Source organism: Podarcis gaigeae, assembly GCF_964106915.1.
Source record: "Podarcis gaigeae genome assembly, chromosome: 10".
Lineage (NCBI taxonomy): Eukaryota > Metazoa > Chordata > Lepidosauria > Squamata > Lacertidae > Podarcis > Podarcis gaigeae.
In genome coordinates, this window is record NC_139686.1 from 296,869 (window position 1) to 318,995 (window position 22,127).

At 50.6% G+C, this 22,127-nt stretch overlaps 1 protein-coding gene across 2 annotated transcripts; it reads left to right on the forward strand.

Moving 5' to 3' along the window:
* Positions 1-880: 880 nt before the first annotated feature.
* On the forward strand, positions 881-21,832 carry LOC310825965 (uncharacterized protein). 2 transcript variants are annotated; one of them, XM_083700256.1, is made up of 6 exons: positions 881-991; positions 7,845-8,275; positions 8,463-8,544; positions 9,364-9,446; positions 10,000-10,126; positions 20,004-21,832. In XM_083700256.1, the coding sequence occupies exons 1-6, from the start codon at positions 961-963 to the stop codon at positions 21,497-21,499; spliced, it is 2,250 nt and encodes a 749-aa protein (XP_083556382.1). In that variant the 5' UTR covers positions 881-960; the 3' UTR covers positions 21,500-21,832. The 2 variants fall into 2 exon arrangements, with proteins under 2 accessions (XP_083556382.1, XP_083556381.1); XM_083700255.1 differs by lacking the exon at positions 881-991 and adding an exon at positions 5,210-5,340.
* Positions 21,833-22,127: the final 295 nt, after the last annotated feature.

The window sequence follows — 22,127 nt, forward strand, 5'->3', positions numbered from 1 at the left end:
CCCAACCAGATGAGCGGGGTATAAACAGACTTTGGACATGCCTGGGTTAGAGCAAGGAAAAATGGGAAGGTGACCAGGGAAAAGAAGGAGCAAAGTGGGCTTTGAAGCTTTAGATCGTCTCTATTGATTGTGACCAAAGTTCAGTGTCCTTGCAAGCAAAGAAAGACGCAGCCTGGGAAAAGGTGTGCAACTGTCTTTTAAATATTCACAATCTGGGACACGCCCTTTCCAAGTGGCAGTGGGGGGGGGAGGCTACAAGGGGGTCAGGCAGGTCAAGGTGTGTCTCATTCTATGAGGATTGGAGAATTTGAATATTCTGGACACAGTTGACACAAGGCCAATATTGACACTGGAGATGGGTGTTTCCTGGGGTTCATTGATAGGGCTGGTCCCCTCAGGTAGCACACCTGGGCAAACAGTACAACATTTGAAGACAATTGGCTGCCAAACCCATCGATTGAAAGAAGATTATGGAAGATATTAGGTTTCCCAAAATGTATAGGGGAACACACAGCACACAAGTTCCAAAAGCAAGAACCGTACGTTTACGAATGATTTTATACAAAGTTTCACTGCAAAATACAAGCTTTCCTTTGTGAAACAGCTCAGATAGAATGTTTCCACTTTCCCAGGGAAAGGAGGAGGAGGAGGACCGGGTCAAGTTGCTCCTCCTGTTTCTGGGCCAAGGAGCGGGAAGCTCAGCCCCCGACCAGGAGGGTACCCCAAATAAAGCATCTCTGGGTGCTTTGCGCGCGATGCACGTGGCTCCTCCGGCGCTCCTGCTCCCCAGAGGGAGAGCTGGGTGCCTCGGCTTGCCAAGGGTTAAACATAAACGAGCTGGATTCCTAGAGAGGGCAGGAAAGAAAGACGGGGAGGGCAGGTCCTCCAGAGCAAAAGCCCCTCCCCGCCTCCCCAGACTTTTCCTGCCAAAAAAGGGGGTGCTTTTGTCTTTCCCTGCAAATGCGGCCCCGGTGGCACCTGCTGGGATCCGGTGAGTCTCCTCTCTCTCTCCCCAGAGGGGTGCACTGGGGGTCCCAGGGCCGCAGGGGAGCGTGCATGTGGGGAGCCTGTAAGGGGGGGACCCCCAAGTCAAGGAGGGGAGGGTCCTGCCAGGGAGGGCCGAGGTCGCAGGAGGGCAGCAACTCTGCTCTTCCTTTGCATGGATGCACAACTGGCTCCTTTGAGAGGCGAGAGCTATGGGTTGTTGTTGTTGTTTAGTCGTTTAGCCGTGTCCGCCTCTTCGTGACCCCCTGGACCAGAGCACGCCAGGCACTCCTGTCTTCCACTACCTCCCGCACTTTGGTCAAACTCATGCTGGTAGCTTCGAGAACACTGTCCCACCATCTCGTCCTCTGTCGTCCCCTTCTCCTTGCACCCTCCATTTTCCCCAACATCAGGGTCTTTTCCAGGGACTCTTCTCTTCTCACAAGGTGGCCAAAGTATTGGAGCCTCAGCTTCAGGATCTGTCCTTCCAGTGAGCACTCAGGGCTGATTTCCTTCAGAATGGAGAGGTTTGATCTTCTTGCAGTCCAGGGGACTCTCAAGAGTCTCCTCCAGCATCAGAATTCAAAAGCATCCATTCTTCGGCGATCAGCCTTCTTTATGGTCCAGCTCTCACTTCCATACATCACTACTGGGAAAACCATATCTTTAACTATACGGACCTTTGTTGCCAAGGTGATGTCTCTGCTTTTTAAGATGCTGTCTAGGTTTGTCATTGCTTTCCTCCCAAGAAGCAGGCGTCTTTTATTTTCGTGACTGCTGTCACCATCTGCAGTGATCATGGAGCCCAAGAAAGTAAAATCTCTCACTGCCTCCATTTCTTCCCCTTCTATTTGCCAGGGTGGTTCCACGCTAGGACGGCCATGCTCTGTCTCCCCCCTTGGAGGCTGCAAGGCTTCAGAGTCCCAGTTGTTGCAGGTGGAGAGAGGGGCTCTTCAAACATTTTGGGGGGGGGGGAACCTTCTGACAGTAAGAGTTGGTCAGCAGTGGAACAGTCTCTCTCGATAGGTAGTGGACTCTCCTTCCTTGGAGGTCTTTAAGCAGAGGGAGAATGGTCATCTGTCCTGGAGGTGACATGGAAAATCCGGCTGCGAGGATGCTCTGCAGCCCAGCTGGTCGGGGTGCCAGACCCCATGAGTTTCTTCGGTCAGCAAAGAAGGAAACTCAAGCTAAATAAAGGAGCAAATCAACGGTCAGTTGACCTCCATCTTTATTGTTGCGCAACAGGTCCCATCCCCCCACAGAGTAAGAACCCCGAACATGGGGTCACATGACCTTTTAAGACCTTCCGTACCTTCCCATAATACCTCTCCAAAAGCATAATCGATGCATCGTTGATACATCACCATGTCACACAGAGGGAGGGGATATTGTGAGGTTACACGAGTTCATCAATTTGCCCCCTTATCAGAGTCAGTTCCCGACACCTTTTAAGTACCCACCACCCAGAGACTCTCTCAAGGCAAATCTAAAGAAATGTCATATAAACACCGACAACTGGGAAACACTGGCCTGCGAGCGCTCCAGTTGGAGAGCAGCCTTTCCCAAAGGTGTCATGGGCTTTGAAGACGCTCGAACTCAGGACACAAGGGAGACACGTGCTAAGAGGAAGGCGCGCTTGGCAAACCCTCACTGTGGTCAACTCCTGCCTGGAAACCTATGTCCCCACTGTAGAAGGACGTGTGGATCCAGACTTGGCCTCCACAGTCACTTACGGACTCATTGTTAAGACCGTGTTTATGGAAGACAATCTTACTCGGCTACAAGGGATCGCCAAAGAAGATGACCCAAAGAACAATAAAACTATCTACCCATATCCTTTCCCTCCGAGTTTCCCGATGGGCTTCGTGAACACCTGGCTTCAGTAAACTCCATCAGTGGAAGTCCATTGCGATTCCTTTTCCACCTTCCTGGGAAGGGTGTTGCCCACGTGACTCTATATCTCGGGGATTGGGGGGGGGGGCGTCCAAGCTGTGTACATAACTTCGCGCCTAGAGGTTGTTGTCCAAGTCCGCCTTCGCTGTAAGAGTAAAATGCCTTTGGGAATGGGGAGAATCGGTAATGGCATTGAATTTATACGGTTTCCCAAAGACTTGTCCTCTTCCAGCGCTGTCAAGTCCAAAAGGGTACATTTTGACACTTCTTGTTATAATGTAACACTTTTAAGGCAATCGAAACCAGAAGGGATAAATTTAATGGACTTTCCCCATTGTCAGTCAACCGCGCAAAGGCTGAGCTGAGGGTTTTGCAGCGATCCCCCGCCAGTTGCTGACTTTGCACAGTAGGGGGTCGCTGTTCTGTAATACCTGATTGGCTTGCTGTCAGATTTTAAAGCTCCCTATTGGTTGACCTCAGGTGATTCACAAAATACGGAGTTCGTTCATAAAACAAAACAAAAAAAAATTCCTTCCAGTAGCACCTTAAAGACCAACTAAGTCAGTTCTTGGTATGAGCTTTTGTGTGCATGCACACTTCTTCAGATACACTGAAACAGAAGTTTCCAGACCCTTCTATATAGTGAGAAGGTGGGGAGGGGTATTACTCAGGGTCTGGAAACTTCTGTTTCAGTGTATTTGAAGAAGTGTGCATGCACACGAAAGCTCATACCAAGAACTGACTTAGTTGGTCTTTAAGGTGCTACTGGAAGGAATTTTTTTTGTTTTGACTATGGCAGACCAACACGGCTACCTATCTGTAACTGGAACTATGGAAGGCACCACATTGAGCCGCATGAAATGGAAGTTCATCAACCTCACCAAGAAACTTGCACAGGTACAGACTGATATCTTCTTTCTTACTAAATGCAAGAACCTGGACATTATACCCAAGGGTCTTAGAATTAAGAACCCTCTACAATCCACGTATCCCACTGAATATGCAAGACTGAGTAATACCCCTCCCCACCTTCTCACTATATAGAAGGGTCTGGAAACTTCTGTTTCAGTGTATCTGAAGAAGTGTGCATGCACACGAAAGCTCATACCAAGAACTGACTTAGTTGGTCTTTAAGGTGCTACTGGAAGGAATTTTTTTTGTTTTGACTATGGCAGACCAACACGGCTACCTATCTGTTCATAAAACAGTTATACGCCCTTTTCATTGATACACATTGAGTTTACATTTCAGCAGTTGATTACTGCGAACGTGCAAGTTTATGGCTATGGTGGGCAGACGCTTTAGTCGAGATTCCTGCATTGCAGGAGGTTGGACTAGATGACCCTTGGGGTCCCTTCCAACTCTATGATTCCTGACTCCCAAGCTGAAATAAAGCAAGAAAGCCCCGAATTAATTGGGAGCCAAATACTTGAAAGCATATATATATATATATATATATATATATATATATATGCATGTATTTTATAAAATGGTAGGAATGCAGGAATCTCAATTAAAGCATCCATGACAGAAGGCCAACCTCTGCTTAAAAACCTACAAGGAAGGAGAGCAGGAGAAAACGAGCCTCATGAATCAGAAGGATGGGGATCTGGTCCGTGGGCTTTTTTTATAAGACTGGGTAAGTTCTCTGTGACTTCTCGGCTTTAGTTGTCATTAAGTCGTTTAGTCGTGTCCGACTCTTCGTGACCCCCGGGACCAGAGCACGCCAGGCCCTCCTGTCTTCCACTGCCTCCCACAGTTTGGTCAAACTCATGCTGGTAGTTTCGAGAACACTGTCCCACCATCTCCTCCTCTGTCGTCCCCTTCTCCTTGTGCCCTCCATCTTTCCCAACATCAGGGTCTTTTCCAGGGAGTCTTCTCTTCTCATGAGGTGGCCAAAGTACTGGAGCCTCAGCTTCACAATCTGTCCTTCCTGTGAGCACTCAGGGCTGATTTCCTTCAGAATGGAGAGGTTTGATCTTCTTGCAGTCCATGGGACTCTCAAGAGTCTCCTCCAGCACCAGAATTCAAAAGCATCAATTCTTCGGCGATCAGCCTTCTTTGTGGTCCAGCTCTCAATTCCATACATCACTACATATTAAAACTGAGGATTTAATCCGCATTCCATCGCCAGACCTGAAGCAAGATCTAAATGAATTAGTAGACAGGGATCATGGGGGGGGGGGGGGGTCCAGTGTAACGAGGGCTATAATGGTATAATTGTAGAGCTATACTGGGAAAACCACAGCTTAACTATACGGACCTTCTCGGCTAGCCAAGGGTTAAAAGGAGCAGAGCTGGATTCCTAGAAGGTAAAGGGGGGGGGCAGGTCCTCCAGAGGAAAATCACCTCCCTTCAAGAGTTAAAGGGAACTGAGCTGCATTCCTGGAGAGGCCCGCCAATAAAGGGGGGGCTATTGTCTTTCTCTGAAAATGTTGCCTCCATGGCCCCTTCTGAGACCCGGTGAGTCCCCTCTCCCTTGACCCATAGGGCCCCATTGGGAGAAGGGGTCCCGGGGCTGCAGGGGGGCGTGCATGGGGCGGGGGCTGCTCAGCTCCTGCAGGGGGAGGACGACGACCCCAAAATCAAGGAGCAGAGGGTCCTGGCGAGAGGGGCGAGGGCGCAGGAGAGCGGCAGCTCTGCGCTTCCTTTTCCCCTTTGGGGAGGGTCTTTGGATCGGGGGGGGGGGGGAAGCATGCTAACCCTAACCCCCAAATTCAGATTTACATTTATTAACTGAAGTTGTAGCCAGACGTAAAACGGAGAGCTTGGCCTCAGTGATAAAGGCTGGAAGATTTAGGACACAGAAAAGAAAATCGCTCCATCTCACCGTGTGGAATTAAACCCACCGATTCGAGATGGCTTTGAAAGAGGACGAGGCCAGTTGGTGGAGGGGGGGGAGAGGGCGGGGGGGGGGGGCTCCCGTGCTCTGTCTCCCTGTCGGAGGCTGCAAGGCGTCAGAGTCCCAGTTGCTGCAGGTGGAGAGAGGGGCTCTTGCGCCCCAGTCCTGCTGGTGGGCTTCCCATACGGAGCTCTGGTTGGCCCCTGTGGGAAGAGGAGGCTGGACGCAAGAGGGGCCCCTTTGGCCTGATCCTGCAGGGCTCCTCTTCTCTTCTGGTGCTGAGCTCCTCCAGATGTAAGTGGACCCTCCATTCTCCTTCCATCAGAGGCAAAGCTTTCCCTCCCCCCGAAGCAGGCAGGACTTCTATCCAGACTCCTGGCTGACACGGGTGTGTCCATTCAGACATGCAACCCCTCCGATGTTCAGAGGGTATTTTGAGACTGAACAGAAAGCCCTGTGGAGAACCTTAGCTGTGATCCCACATTTCAGAAATGTAGGTACCACAGGTTGTGGTGGGGGAAAAGAGACAGCACCCACAGTGCGTAGGGTGCTTGGCAGACCCCCCCCCCCGCCCCCCTCTGCCCAGAGTTCTGGGGAAAGGAGGATGGATTGTGGAACCACTCTGGGGAGAGGTGCCTCTTAGCAATTATCAGAATTCTTAACAAACCAAGGGTTCTTTGGAGAAAGCCATGACTCTCTGAAGGGGTCTTGCCAGCTACAGCACAGAGGGATCGTAGATGTGTGTGTTGCCTTTTCATATTCTTTGGGAAATAACTTTTCATTCCATTTTATAAACAAGGATCATAGAAATAATAAATGTTACCCCAAAATAGACCGAGTAACACCCAAGAGGGTCTGTAGGGAAGGAGGTGGTTCTGCAGATATTTAGGGAACACAGCTAATAATCTGGCCCTTGCATTTTGGACCAGTTTCAGAGCTGTCTTCAAGCGCAGTGGTGGAGTATGGAGGAGGGCCATGGCCATGTCCTCTCTGCCTCAAAGGGACTTGGCTGGCAAACTAGCCGGAGTTGGTCTGAGTCACTGAGGTCACCTGAGCTGCAAGCCAGCCTGTTGGATCCAGGAATATCCCCAGGCATTCATGGCTTGGTGGGGGTTAAGTTGTGTAACATTGTTTCTATCATCATTAATAATGCGCCCGTCACCCTACGTTCCCTGGTCAGATGACAACATTTAATATTAAAAACAGTTTAAAATAATCACATTTCTTTGGCATTGTGCACTTGGCCCTCAGTGGGTTGGGCAAAAAAGTATCTGGCCCTCAGAAAATATAAATGGGGACCTGAACCCAGTACTGGGTTTTCAGAAAATAGGAGATTCCAAGTGTTAGAAAATGGGACAGAAGCAGGGAATAAATGTGCCCTGAAGTGGGGGCATGTGGGAGAGCCACTCTTGAGGACCCGTGGGTTAGGACCCCCATTGTAACCCAGAGCTCAAATTACACTCAGTACAAATGATTCACTTGTCATTCACAGTTCTGACTTCATTCCTTGATTGAAAGGCAGGATCAACCAGGCTGTTTTATCGGGTTTATCGGGCTTTTACTATTATGCTGGGAGCTGCCCAATGTGGCTGGGGAAACCCCTCCTGATGGACAAGGTATAAATAATAAAGTTGTTATCATCATCATCATCATCATAAATCTCAGCAGTTATCTGTACATTTTGCATGGTAACTTTCCCTCTAGGAGGGCTAGAGACTTACTTCTCCTCCTCCTCCCTTTCCTTTTTAAAGAAGCCTCAGAGTCTGGGTTGTGGTGCAGTCCAGCCCTGTTTCCTAGCAAGACTCATCCATGCTTGCTCAGGGAACATTTTTTCTCCTCCAGGCAATATGTCAGTTTTGTAACAGAACAATGTATTTGCTTTGTAGAATTTGCTAACAATAACACCCACAACATCTACTTAATTTGATAATGTGAAAAGAGATATGTTTATATGATGTATAAAGAATTCATATGGTTAAACACAGCCGGTTACATTGTAGGTGGTATTGTTAGTTGGATTTAAGTAATTATAGGTTTGATAGTGTTTTGTAGAATTTGCTAGCACCTCTAATCCATATGGTCAGAACTTGTCAGATCATCAAGGATTCCTTCATCTCTCTTGGAGGCTTCTTGAGAACACAGATGGATGAGCAAGACTCAGCTAGTCCTGAAGCAGGAAGACATGATGACATCAGAACTGGGAGCAGTGGGGGATTCTGGGAAAACTCTGTGCAGAAGATCCTGGGTGAGGAGGACACCCTTCGCTCAGAGGTGCAGAGCCGGCAGTTCAGGTGGTTCTGCTCCCAGGAGGCCAAAGGACCCCGAGAGGTTTGCAGCCAACTCTACCATCTTTGCCACGAGTGGCTGAAGCCAGAAAGGCACACAAAAGCTGAGATGCTGGACCTGGTGATCTTGGAGCAGTTCCTGGCTGTCCTTTCACCAGAGATGGAGCGTTGGGTGAGGGAATGCGGAGTGGAGACCAGTTCCCAGGCAGTGGCGCTGGCCGAAGGATTCCTCCTGAGTCAAGCAGAGGAGAGAAAGCAGGCAGAGCAGCAGGTGAGAGAGACTTGCCTCTGGATACTCCAAAGGGGCTCCAAACGTGAGTGAGGGTATCTGAAAACTCTCCATCCTTTTTTGGAAAGCAGCCATTGAATGCTATCAGATTGCCCTTTAGTTTTTGCCTCTGCCATTCCTTTTCTAACCCTTCTACATATTCTCTGTTTTGAATCTGTTGCTCTTTCAGAGGCAGGATCTGTTTGCAGAAATGGGCCCAGATGCCTCTGAGACCAAAAGAATTCCATTGGACACCAGAGAGAGGCTGCTGGGTAAGAAAGGAGTCCGTTCTCCGTTTGGTCCCTTTCTGTGGATATCAAAACAAATCCATGGGTTATTTTCATCTTTGGGGGGAGGACACTTGGAGCCCCAAGGAGATGTGTACCTTTTACACATCTAAATTATGAAATGGGTACAAATGTCCAAATGCACTCAGTGTGGGATGCAACATAAGCAGTCAAATACAGCATTTCCTGTTTGCCTAGAGTGGACATGCAGGGGAATGTTGGTCCAGCCAGTTCAACTTCCTGTTCCATCTGGTCTGCAGCATCCTTCCTTTGCATGTGACCAGGTAGGTGGGTGTGATCCTTCCAGACCCAGAAAAGGTCCACCTCCTCTTTGGATGCCTTTTATTCTCTTGGACTGCACTGCTGGCTCTCAGCCACCAGGACATGGGCTCATTCTCATATGGGATGGACTCAAACCCTCTTCTGTAACTCTAAGCTAAAGCCTGCTTTCAGGGATCCAACTGTGAACTGAATGTGAGTAAACTTCTTGCTGCTTTTAAAAGAAGACTGTTGTGTCTTTATTCTTTTAGGAGATCTTTTAGGAGATTCTTTTAGGAGATCTTATCTTTTAGGAGATCTTTAGGGGTCTTACCAGGAATATTAGTACTTAAGAGATTCTAACAGATCTGCAACTAGCTTCCTGCTGTGTAAAGAGGGGGTTGTACTCTGCTGTATGAATAAACTCAGTCGTGTGAATTAGGTAGGATAATATTTAATCAATATATCCTCTCCTGCTACCCACAACATTCTCACACTCAGAAGGTGAGAGCAGCTGCACTTCCCACTTACCTCTGTCTCTTACAGGTGACCAGATGATGCCAGCAAGATCTCCTCATCCATCTGTTCCTGGTGGTGAAGGAGAAGCAACGGCTGTGGAAGCAGCTCAGGTAGAGGGAGGGAGACCTGTGGGGAAGGGGGTTGAGGGGTGGGGCAGTCAGTGTGCCTCTGGCCCCGAAGGAATCTAGCTCCTCCTCTTGGCTGCCCTTAACAAGGGCTGGAAATGACATTTGAGAAGGTTCAATTGCTGAGAATGAGGACAGCCACCTTGCCTTAACTCGCCTTCTGAATGTCACTAGTCCGATTTATCAGTCATTATAATTTTATTTCTAGATTGATCGATGGATGCTGAAACAGGCTTCTAAGCGGTTGACAAACCATACAGAACAGTGGCCAGGAGGACCTACCCAGACCCATCCATTTCACAATGGCACTTTCCCCCCTCCAAGTGCCTCTACCCCCAGGGCCCCCTTGCACCCCTTTAAGTGGGCTTTAGGGCAACAGAAGGGCCCCCCCCCAGAAGAGCACACAGGGAGTGGAGAGTGAGAATCCTTCCATCTGGAAAATGGGTTATGTTGTGCAATGTGGAGTTCCACCCATTTGCACTAAGATTAATGTCCATTATTAAAATACTGAGAGGAGAAGTTTCTCTTTCTCTTTTAGGGTCCAGTGTGCTTTGAAGATGTTGCTGTTCATTTTACATATGAGGAGTGGGCGTTGCTGGATCCTGACCAGAGAGCTCTGCATAAGGAAGTCATGGAGGAGAATCGCGGGATTGTGGCCTCTCTCAGTAAGGCTCCCTGCTGGATCATAATGTGTGTTTTGAGATTCCATACATATCTCAGTGAAGAACCTCCCAGATTTTGATGGAGTGCAACAGAACCATTTAGAGCACCTGGGATTCTTATCTGGGATATAATTCATCTTGAACGGAGAACTATTGACTGTTTTGTCTGTAAATATTCTTGCTCCATTTATGCCATTTTAAACAATGATCAGGCTGATCTGAACTACCCAGGCCTTTCAAAATGTAGGCTTCAGGGTAGCTTCTCTCAGGTCCTTTGTTATTGCTTCTGTTGGTGTTAAGTTGTCCAAAGAGACGACTGAGATGGAACAGATTCCATGATTGGGCCAAACAAAATCCAACTCTGTTGTAAGACCTCACATGTAAATAATAATACAGTGGTACCTCCGTTTACGAACTTAATTTGTTGCAGAGATCCGTTCTTAACCCAAAACCATTCTTAACCTGAGGCATGCTTTCGCTAATGGGGCCTCCCGCTGCCGCTGCACCGGCGGCGCGTGACTTCCACTTGCATCTCAGGGCAAAGTTCGCTACCCGGAACACCTACTTCCGGGTTAGCAGATCTCGTTACCCGAAGTGTTCGTAAGGAGGACGGTACGTAACCCGAGGTTCCACTGTAATAACACTTTGAATGGTGCTCAAAAATGGATCGTGAGCCAGTGAAGATTTTTTAGGACTGGTATTATACGTTCTTGGTGGCCGCTCCCAGTTACCAGTCTAGCTCCCGCATTCTGGATTAGTTGTCATTTCCGAGTTACCTTCAAAGGTAGCCCCACACAGAGTGCATTGCAGTAGTAAAAGGTAAAAGTAAAGGACAGTTAAGTCCAGTCAAAGGTGACTATGGGGTGTGGCGCCCTCTCACTTCAGGCCAAGGGAGCTGGCGTTTGTCCACCAAGCAGGAAATAACCAAAACTTGCACCACTCTGGCAAGTTAGTCTGCAGGCATGGAAGGTCTCGGCTGGCGTACCAGATAGAGCTGGCAGACAGCTGCCCTGGGCACAGAATTGACCTGTGTCTCCATGGAAAGCTGTGAGTCCAAAATGACCCCCAGGCTGCGCACCTGGTCCTTTAGGGACACAGCTACCCCATTCAGGAACAGGAAGCCCCCCCACTCCTGCCTGCCTCCTGTCCCCCCAAAAGAGGTCTTCAGTCTTGTTGAGATCTAAGCTCCATCCACCATCCATCCTCCAACCACCTCCAGACAGCCACACAAGGCATTCACCGCTCTCATTGGTTCTGATTTAAAGGAGAGGTAGAGCTGGGTATCATCCACATACTGATGAACACCCAGCCCAACCCTCCAGATGATCTCTCCCAGTGGCTTCATATAGATATTACAAAGTATGGGGGACAGGACGGAGCCCTGAGGCACCCCACAAGTGAGCACCCAGGGGTCTGAAGACTCATCCCCCCCACTTTCTGGACATGGCACAGGAGGAGGGGAACTCAGGGGTTCAGAAGGAGAGACACAGGAGGGGCGCCCGGAACCCGCACCTGAAGAGGGGGAGGGGGGAAGGGGGGGCTTCGAGGGGGGGATGGATGTCAGGGGTTCAGAAGGAGAGACACAGGAGGGGGAGCAAATGGAGAGTGAGGAGGAGGAGTACGAGGGGGGCGCAGGCAGTGACAGTGGCCAGAGTTATTCCACAAGCCTCTCTAGCGAATCGGAGGACTCACAGAAGGGAGCGCCGGTGGCCAGAGCGAGGGGGGCTCCAGGGGGGAAGCCCCAGGAGGAAGGGGCTAGCGGGGAGTCCCTGAGCAGCAGTTGGAAATCAGGACCAGCTTCTCCACCAGAGCGCAGTGGGGAGGGGGAGTCCCAGGAGTCGGGACCAGTGTCCTCACCACCAGAGGGAGGGGATGGATGTCAGGGGTTCAGAAGGAGAGACACAGCCGGGCTAGAATCTTAAACTGGTGCGTCAGAGGAGTCCAGGAAGGAGGGAACCCCAGAGGGCAGAAGGACCCAGCGAAGGAAAGAACAGCGTAGGAGGTGGAGCCGGGCTAGAATCTTAAACTGGTGTGGGTGGAGCAGTGAGTCAGAGGGGACTTAGCCGGTCTAGCGTCGAGACGTGGGTCTGCGCGCCCAGAGCTTGGAAATGGAAACTAAACTTTAATAAAGACTTTTGTATATAACATCCACTGGGCGTTGGTCCTCTGTGAGCTGGGACCTAGCGGCAGTCCTGACAGTAAGTCCCCTCTCTCCTTTTCCACCAATTTTACAACCTCGTGGAGTGTGGGAAAGCAGCGAGGGGTGAAGATTGGTGCTTCGCGAGCTCACGAAAACCAGGGAAATGACTACCAAAGAGAAGATAGCGAGTCTGCAAAACGCAGTGACGCAGCTGACTGCAGAAATTGCGGCGTCCAGAAAGAAGGAGCAGGAAGCAGCTGTTACCTGCCAGGATCTGCGAACCAGGTTAGAAGTGCTAACTACACAGAGGCTACCGGCCACCAGACCAGAAGGGATTGGGCTGGGGAACAGAGGAGGGAGCCTTGTGTCTCACTTCAATGGGGACCTGCAGGAGTATCCTAACTTCAGAGCAGATGTACTATATGCACTGCAGCTGCTTGACAAGGACTTTAAAAATGAGGAAGAAAGAGTGGGATTTATTGTTTCGCATTTACGGGGAGAGGCGAAAACATGGCTGCGCAATCTCTGGAGAGATAAGGATCCAGCCCTCCAAAATGCGGGTGCCTTCCTTAAAGTGATGGATGCGTGTTTTTTGTCTGAGATTGATGTGGATATCGCTAGGAAACAGATTCACGGACTAAGACAAGGTAGAGCCACTGTAAGGCAATATCATTCACGTTTTTTCGCATTGGTGAACTTATTGGGCTGGGAGAGAGAATCGTCTGCCGTCAGAGATCTGTTCTGGGAGGGGCTGAACGGAGCTGTGAAAGACGAAATTGCAAGGGGGGAGAGACCCCAAACCACCAAGGACATTGTGGAGAGGGCACTCACCATTGGGGTTAGGCTGGAAGGACGCTCTTGGGACAAAGAGGAAGGGCATTGGGGCCGCACGCCAACGAAAGCACCACCCCCCTTTCCCAAGGAAGCGGCGCGCGCTCGATCCATGCCTCCGCTGGGAGGAGGAGAGGAGCCGATGGAGATAGGTGGTGCTAAGGCTCAGTCCACAGCCGGAGCCCTAACGCCGGGAGCAGTCAAAATGAAGCCTCCTAGAGGGAACAGGAAGTGCTACATCTGCGACAGTGCTCAGCACATGGCGAAAGAGTGTCCCCAGCGGTTTCACAAGCACACTGCAGCCGCAGCGACAGTAACAGAAGCAGTTCAGCAGAGTGAATCACAGCAGGAAAACTCCACTGTCTGGCTGGAAATGGAGTCACTGGGGGCCAGCCAGACAAGTCAGTGAAGCAATCCCCAGTAATGTTACAGCCCACAGACCCCCTCCCACCCAAACCAGTAGTGCAGCTCACCGCATCCCTTCAACTTCCCAATGGGCTCACTGTGGAAATCCCCATTACGATTGACTCTGGGAGCAACGCAGATTTTATAGGCATGGACTTCATCCAGCAACATGGAATAGCCCTTCTGCCAGCGACGGTACCTCTGAACGTCGTCACGGTGGACGGCAGGGAGCTACTGGGAGGGCAAGTGCTGCAGCAGACGCCGCCAATGGTGATGTGCATTGGTAATCACCGCGAAGTCATCAGCTTCAACGTCACCCATTGTGTTGGGCATGAGTTGGCTGGACAAGCACAGCCCGGCATTGGCATGGTACCAGCGTCAACTGACCTTCTGCTCCTCCTACTGCGCAGAACACTGCATCCTCGCTAACCAAGAAGATGAGGGGCACGAAGACGGACCACAGCTGCACTTAGGCATGTTGCAAGCGGTACCCAACAAGTACAAAGAGTTTTTGGAGGTCTTCTGCGAGAAGGAAGCGGACAAGCTGCCTCCCCACAGACCCTACGACTGCAAGATTGACCTCCTGCCGGGGGCGACTCTGCCGACCGGGAAACTGTATTCCATGTCTAAGGATGAACTGCAGGAACTCAGGGAGTTCATAGATCACAACTTGAAGCGGGGGTTCATCCGAGAATCCAAAGCAGTGGGGGGCAGTCCCGTGTTTTTTGTGAAGAAGCGGGACACGCCCCAAAGGAGGCTTGTAGTTGATTTCAGAATTTTGAATTCAAAAACCAAGCCCACAGCCTTCCCCATGCCCAAGATCGATGACCTGCTGGCGACGGTGCAGATGGGGCGCATCTTTACCAAGTTGGATCTACGCGGAGCGTACAATCTCATACGAGTGAGGGAGGGTGACGAGTGGAAGACGGCCATGTTTACGCCGCTGGGCACCTATGAATATAGAGTTATGCCTTTTGGATTACAAAATGGCTCCCACTGTTTTCAAGCATTCATGCATCATGTCTTGGCGGGTCTTCTCTACAAGAAGTGCGTCTGCTTCCTGGACGACACCCTCATCTTCTCGGAGTCGCCGGAGGCTCACGAGAGAGATGTCAGGAAAGTACTGCAGCGGCTGCGGGAGCACCGGCTTTACGCCAAGCTGGAGAAGTGCCAGTTCGACAAGACGGAGGTGGACTTCCTGGGCTACAAACTGTCCGACAAGGGACTCGCCATGGACAGTACCAAGGTACGGGCAGTGCTGGACTGGAAGAGCCCACGCAATCGAAAGGAAGTCCAGAGGTTTGTCGGCTTTGCCAACTTTTATCGCAAGTTCATCAAAGGTTTCGCCATGCAGACAGCGGCCATTACTGACACCCTCAGTTCCAAGAAGAAGAAGTTCATCTGGACGGAGCAGGCAGAGCAGTCCTTTCAGAAGCTCAAGCATCTCTTCGCGTCCGAGGAACACCTGCTACACGTGAACCCCAGCAGGCCCATGAGAGTGGAGACGGACGCGTCAGACAGGGCCGTGGGGGCCGTCCTGTTGCAGCAAGACCACCAGGGGGACTGGAGGCCGTGTGCTTTCTACTCCAGGAAACTCAGCAAGTCGGAGCAGAACTACACCATCTGGGACAGGGAGTTACTGGCCATACATGCAGCCTTCAAGGCGTGGCGGCATTTCCTCGTTGGGGCCAAACACACGGTACAGGTCCGTACAGACCATAAGAACTTGGAGTACTGGCGCACGGCGAGGTTCCTGAACCAGAGACACATCCGCTGGGCGGAGTTCTTTGCAGATTTCGACTTCAGAATAGAATACATCCCTGGAAACAACAACATCATGGCGGACGCGCTGTCCAGGAAACCGCAGTATCTCGAAGAAGAGGCGCCGGCGGCGGCCAAGCATATTTTCGCACCGAAGGCGTGGGCATGCGCCTCAGCCACGGTGGACCTGGACGCGGTGCGTCGCGCGCTGCAGACGGACTCCTTCGCGCGAGCCAAGATGGAGGAGGTGCGTAGCGGCACGGCGAGGGACGACGACTTCCAAATACGCGACGGCCTGCTCATCCGCAAAGGAGCCCTCTACGTGCCGGGAGACAACCTCCGCGCGAGGGTCCTGCAACAGCTGCACGACGTGCCCAGCGCGGGACACTTCGGCAAGGAGAAGACGGTGGACCTAGTGGCCAGAGACTTTTGGTGGCCCAAGATGAGGGGGGATGTCGCGGAATACGTCAGGAGGTGCGACACCTGCCAAAGGGCCAAACCAGTACACCAGCCGCCGGCGGGCTTGTTGGAACCGCTACAGACACCGTTCGAACCGTGGGAGAGGGTGGCCCTGGACTTTGTCACGGATCTGCCCAGCTCGAGAGGCAAGACGGCAGTACTCTTGGTAGTAGACTTGTTCACCAAGATGGCCCACTTCATTCCTTGCGCGAAGGTGGCCACAGCCGAGCAGACCGCCAAGCTGTTTATTGACCACGTGTTCAAGGTGCACGGCCTACCACGGTCCATCCTGTCCGACAGGGGGCGCCAGTTCATATCCAACTTCTGGCAAAAGCTGATGGGTTTCCTGAACGTCAAGGTCAGCCTGGCGTCGGCGCGACACCCGCAGACTAACGGACAGGCGGAGAGAGTCAACGCCATCATGCAGCAGTACCTGAGATGCTACGCGAACCAGCAGCCCTCGACCTGGGTGGACTACCTACCGCTAGCCGAGTTTGCCTACAACAACACGAAACACGTGTCCACGGGGGTGACACCGTTTTTCGCCAACAATGGGCGGCATCCCAGAACCTTCCCGGGTTTAGAGAAAGTGAGGGAGGGGGAGCCACAGGGAGCAGAGGCCGTGGCAGCGGAGTTGCAGGAGATCCACGAGCACCTCAGGAGGCAGTTAGAGGTGGCGAAACAGGCTTACAAAGTGCAGGCAGACCGACACAGGAGGGTTGGGGAAGACATCTGGGTAGGAGACTGGGTCTGGTTAGCAGCCCAGGCAGTCCAAGCCAGATCGTTGGCCAAGAAGAAGCTCGGGCACAAGCAGCTAGGGCCTTACCAAGTAGAGGCGCAGATCAACCCAGTGGCCTTCCGGTTAACACTCCCGGAGGGGTCCAGAATGCACCCGGTCTTTCATAGATCAGTGCTCACACCCTACAAAGAGCCCCACAGGTTTCAGGCACCAGGGACAGCGCCAGACCCGCTCAGGGAAGCGCCCAAAAAGGGGGGGTCGCCGAGAAGGGGGCCACTCAACGAAGCCACAGAGATTTTAGACTCAAGGTGGGGGGAGGACGGGATTGAATATCTTCTCGCCACAGAGGACACCCCGGCCAGCGCCAACAGGTGGGTGCCGGATTACGCATTGGAGGAGCAGTTGCTCAAGGAAGAATTCCATACACTTTTCCCGCACAAGCCTATGCCGGCGGGCTTTTTCGATGATTGTCTGTTCACACCCACACTCTCGGCCAGCACTTTCCGGGGTTTCTCGTCAGCACTTTCCGGCCAGCACTTTCCGGGGTTTCTCGGCTCCGGGAGGCAGCTCCCCAGAGGGCTCGCTCTCAGGTTTTGGCACGGGGGGATCTTATTGGTGGGAGGACCAACCCGAAGTGGGATGGCGCAGAGACATGCCGGAGGGACCCTGGGAAGTGGCGTCACCTCAGGCGACAGGGGGAGAAGGGGTTGTGAGTGATTTGGGGGCGGCCTCAGATTTCGAACACACCGCCCAGGAGATGGAAGCGGAGGGAATAGCAGTCGACGAGCCCATGGAGGACTTTCCGGACTTATCACGATGGCTGCACGCCTCGGGGGACGAACTGTATCCTGAACTCACCCCGACAACTCTAGAGCGCCCGGAACCCGCACCTGAAGAGGGGGAGGGGGGAAGGGGGGGCTTCGAGGGGGGGATGGATGTCAGGGGTTCAGAAGGAGAGACACAGGAGGGGGAGCAAATGGAGAGTGAGGAGGAGGAGTACGAGGGGGGCGCAGGCAGTGACAGTGGCCAGAGTTATTCCACAAGCCTCTCTAGCGAATCGGAGGACTCACAGAAGGGAGCGCCGGTGGCCAGAGCGAGGGGGGCTCCAGGGGGGAAGCCCCAGGAGGAAGGGGCTAGCGGGGAGTCCCTGAGCAGCAGTTGGAAATCAGGACCAGCTTCTCCACCAGAGCGCAGTGGGGAGGGGGAGTCCCAGGAGTCGGGACCAGTGTCCTCACCACCAGAGGGAGGAGAGGAGTCAGGTTTGGCAACGCCCACATCAGGAAGCGGGGAAACAGTCAGAAGGAAAGTCACCGGCTGGGCGCGCGCGCCAAGTTCAAATGTACAGGAGCGCGGCACAGCGGGGAGCCCGGGAAGGGAGCCAGGTCCTAAAGCCCGCCGGAGGGAGGGGCAAGACTCAGGAGGCTCAGCGTCAGAGGAGTCCAGGAAGGAGGGAACCCCAGAGGGCAGAAGGACCCAGCGAAGGAAAGAACAGCGTAGGAGGTGGAGCCGGGCTAGAATCTTAAACTGGTGTGGGTGGAGCAGTGAGTCAGAGGGGACTTAGCCGGTCTAGCGTCGAGACGTGGGTCTGCGCGCCCAGAGCTTGGAAATGGAAACTAAACTTTAATAAAGACTTTTGTATATAACATCCACTGGGCGTTGGTCCTCCGTGAGCTGGGACCTATCGGCAGTCCTGACACACTGCATAAAAGCGCCCACAGCTCCTGTAGACAGTACAGAAGGATGTCATGGTTGGTGATATCAAAGGCCGCTGAGAGATACAGTAGAAGTGGAAACAGCTCTCACCTTTGTCCCTAGCCTGCCGGAGATCATCAACCAGTGCAACCAAGGCAGTTTCAGTCCCATGACGAGTCTAATTTCAGTCTCTTTTATGAGCCAGGATGGGCAAGGATCAAAGAGACAGGTGGTTAAACTAGACAGGAAAGTCGACTTCCAGGTGGAAAAATCAAAATTAGAAACTGAATTGTTAGAACCTAGTACTAAGAACTTGTCAAAAATGTATAACTTGCTGTTGAAATGGAATACACAAGACGAAATGGTTAAATCTGCAATGATTAAATGGGCGCAGGATATTGGTCATGACATAATGTTTGCTGACTGGGAAAAGTTATGGACCACCGGGATGAAATTCACGGCATGTAGTGCCTTGAGAGAAAATATTATGAAAATGATTTATAGGTGGTACATGACCCCAGTCAAGCTTGCGAAAATCTACCATTCGCCCGAGAATAAATGTTGGAAGTGTAAAGAAAGAGAAGGAACATTCTTTCACCTTTGGTGGACGTGCCCAAGGATTAAGGTTTTCTGGGAACTGATCTATAATGAACTGAAAAAGGTACTTAGGTACACTTTCCCTAAGAAACCAGAGGCCTTTCTCCTGGGCATAGTCGGCCAATCGGTTGTAAAGAAGGATAGAACTTTTTTTATGTATGCTACAACAGCAACAAGAATTCTTATAGCAAAGTACTGGAAGACACAAGATCTACCCACCGTGGAAGAGTGGCAGACGAAAGTGATCGACTATATGGGCTTAGCAGAGATGACGAGCAGAATCCGAGACCAGGGAAGAGCAACGGCGGAAGAAGATTGGAAAAAATTTAAAGACTATTTAAAGAAATATTCAAAAATTAGTGAATGCTAGATTGATGTTGAATGAGAAAAATAGGGGTTAATAGCGATAATGGTTAAGTGGAAGAAATTGAATGTTTTTATAAGTAATTTGAAAGCAAGGGAGGGATTTGTTAATTAATTAACTTGACATGAGAATGCAGAAAGGGGAGGTGTGAGGAAGTCGGGAGAGTAAGGAATATGAAATTAAGAGTTGGAAATTATACGTGTTGCATGTTCTTTATTGTTTTGTTTTGTTTTCTTTGTTATGGAAAAAAAAAGATATTGAAAATTGAATAAAAATTACTAGGGGAAAAAACCCAAAGAGACAGGTGGTTAGTTTCACTTGCCCAAGCATCCTGTCCACATCCTCGAAGGTAACAGATTGGAATTGGTCCCATGCAACTTGACTAGACAGGACCTTAGCATTCTTCTTCTCCAGCCCTGGTGCCATGGTGTAGTCTACCTCTTTCCAAAACTGAGCAACTTTATCTGCAAAAACCTGCAAAATGATTGCAGGAGGTCTTGGGGTCCACACCAGGCCCCAATGGCAAAGGTGGTTCCATTATATCGTGAACCACCTGAAAGAATCTCCTGCTGCCGTTTTCCGCAGAGGCTATAGAGGCGGTGAATAAAGTCCTCGCCATCGCTATCACCACTTGGTAGGCTCAGTGCTGAGCTCTAACCAGTGTCCAGCCCAATTCAGAATGAGTTTTCCACCACTAGCTCTCTAGCCATCTCAGCAATTGTTTCATTGCCCTGAGCTCCCGGGAAACTACGGGGCAATCTGGGCTCCATGCAATAGGAGAGGAAGAACTCCCTTTAGTTCTTCATCTATCGCAAGCATTCATTAGCGTTGTTCAATAATTTGAGGGTTCATTTTTTCCTGTGGGTCTAATCCATTTCTCTCTGTACTGCAGGTGGTGATAAACTGGGAAGTAAGAACAAAGGAGACCAGGACAAAATCCACACAGTGGAGAAGCCATATAAATATTTGGAGTGTGGAGAGCGTTTCAGACAGAGATTGCATTCCACTTTCCATCAAATAAATCCCATGAGGAAGAAACCATATCAGTGTTCAGAATGTGGAAAGAACTTCAAGTGGAAAGATAGTCTCATTTCCCATCAAAGAATTCACAGTGGGGAGAAACTATATCAGTGCTTGGAATGTGGAAAGAACTTCATTCGCGCCTCCCATCTCACTGCCCATCAAAGAACTCACAGTGGGGAGAAACCCTACCAGTGCTTGCAATGTGGAAAGAGTTTCAGCCAAAGGGCCAATCTAACCTGCCACGAAAGAATTCATACAGGGGAGAAACCCTACCAGTGTTTGGAATGTGGAAGGAGCTTCAATCAGAGAACCAATCTCACTTCTCACCAAAGAATGCATACTGGGGAGAAACCATATCAGTGCTTGGAATGTGGAAAGAGCTTCATTAAGAGGGCCAATCTCTATTCCCACCAAAGAACTCACAGCGATCAGAAACCATATCAATGTTTAGAATGTGGAAAGAGATTCCGTAAAAACATCCATCTCATGACCCATCAAAGAATTCATACAGGGGAGAAAACATATCAGTGTTTAGAGTGTAGAAGGAGCTTCAGAAAGAGCTCCAATCTCACCGCCCATCAAATAATCCATACAGGGGAGAAACCACATCAGTGCATAGAATGTGGAAAGAGCTTCTGTAAGAGGTCCAATCTTATGGCCCATCAAAGAATCCACACTGGGGAGAAACCATATCAGTGTTTGAAATGTGGAAAGAGCTTCACTTGGAAGAAAAGTCTCACTTCCCATCAAGGAATTCACAGTGAGAAGAAAATATATCAGTGCTTGAAATGTGGAAAGAGCTTTAACAGAAGCCAAGCCTTCCATCAACACCAGAGAATTCACCATGGAGAGGAACACCATCAATGCCAAGAGTGTGGAAAGAGCTTCAGTCGGAAGGAAAGATTCATGGCTCATAAAAGAATTCATTCAGTGGAGAAGCCATATCAGTGCTTGGAATGTAGAAAGAGATTCAGTGAGAACGTCCATCTTACAGATCATCAGATGATTCATAAAGGGGAGAAACCATATCATTGCTCAGAATGTACAAGGAGCTTCAGAAAGAGCTCTAATCTCAAGGCCCATCAAAGAATTCACACAGGGGAGAAACCCTATCAGTGCCGGGAATGTGGAAAGAGCTTCACCCGGAAGGAAAGTCTCACTTCCCATCAAAGAGCTCACAGCGGGGAGAAACCTTATCAGTGCTTGGAATGTGGAAAGGGGTACAGTAAGAGGGCAAGTCTCACTTCCCATCAAAGAATCCATACTGGGGAGAAATCACACGGGTCTTTGGAATGTGGAAAGAGCTTCATTCACAACGCCCATCTCATGGGTCATCAAACAACTCACAGCAGGGGGGAACTATAGTAATAACTGTGTACAAATTTAATTTTAGGATGATTTAATGAGGAGGATGAGGATTACAGTAGTAGTAGTAGTAGTAGTGATCTTATTTGTACCCTGCCCATCTGATTGGGTTGCCACAGCCATTCTGGGAAGCTTCCAACATACAGTCATACCTCGGGTTGAAGTTGCTTCAGGCTGAACGTTTTTGGGTTGCACTCTGCGTTACTTCCGGAATTTGCCGCTCGCACATGCGCAGACATTCAAAATGACGTCAAGCACAGAAGTGGTGGATCACGACCCGCGCACGTGCAGATGTGGGTTGCGTTCGCTTCAGGATCCCGTTCACATCCAGAGGTACCACTGTATATAAAAACATAAAACATTAGAAAGCTTCCATTTACAGGTCTCCCTTCAGATGTATACGGAAAGGGATAGAGTTTTTTTAATTTCCTTGACATCTGATGGGAGGGCGTTCAACAGGGTGGGCGCTAATACTGAGAAGGCCCTCTGCCTGGTTCCCTATAACCTCACTTCTCGCAGGCACGGAACTAACTGCAAGAAGACCCTCGGAGCTGGACCTCAGTGTCTGGGCTGAACGATGTGGGTGGAGAAGCTTCTTCAGGTGTACTCAGTGAGGCCATTCAGGCTT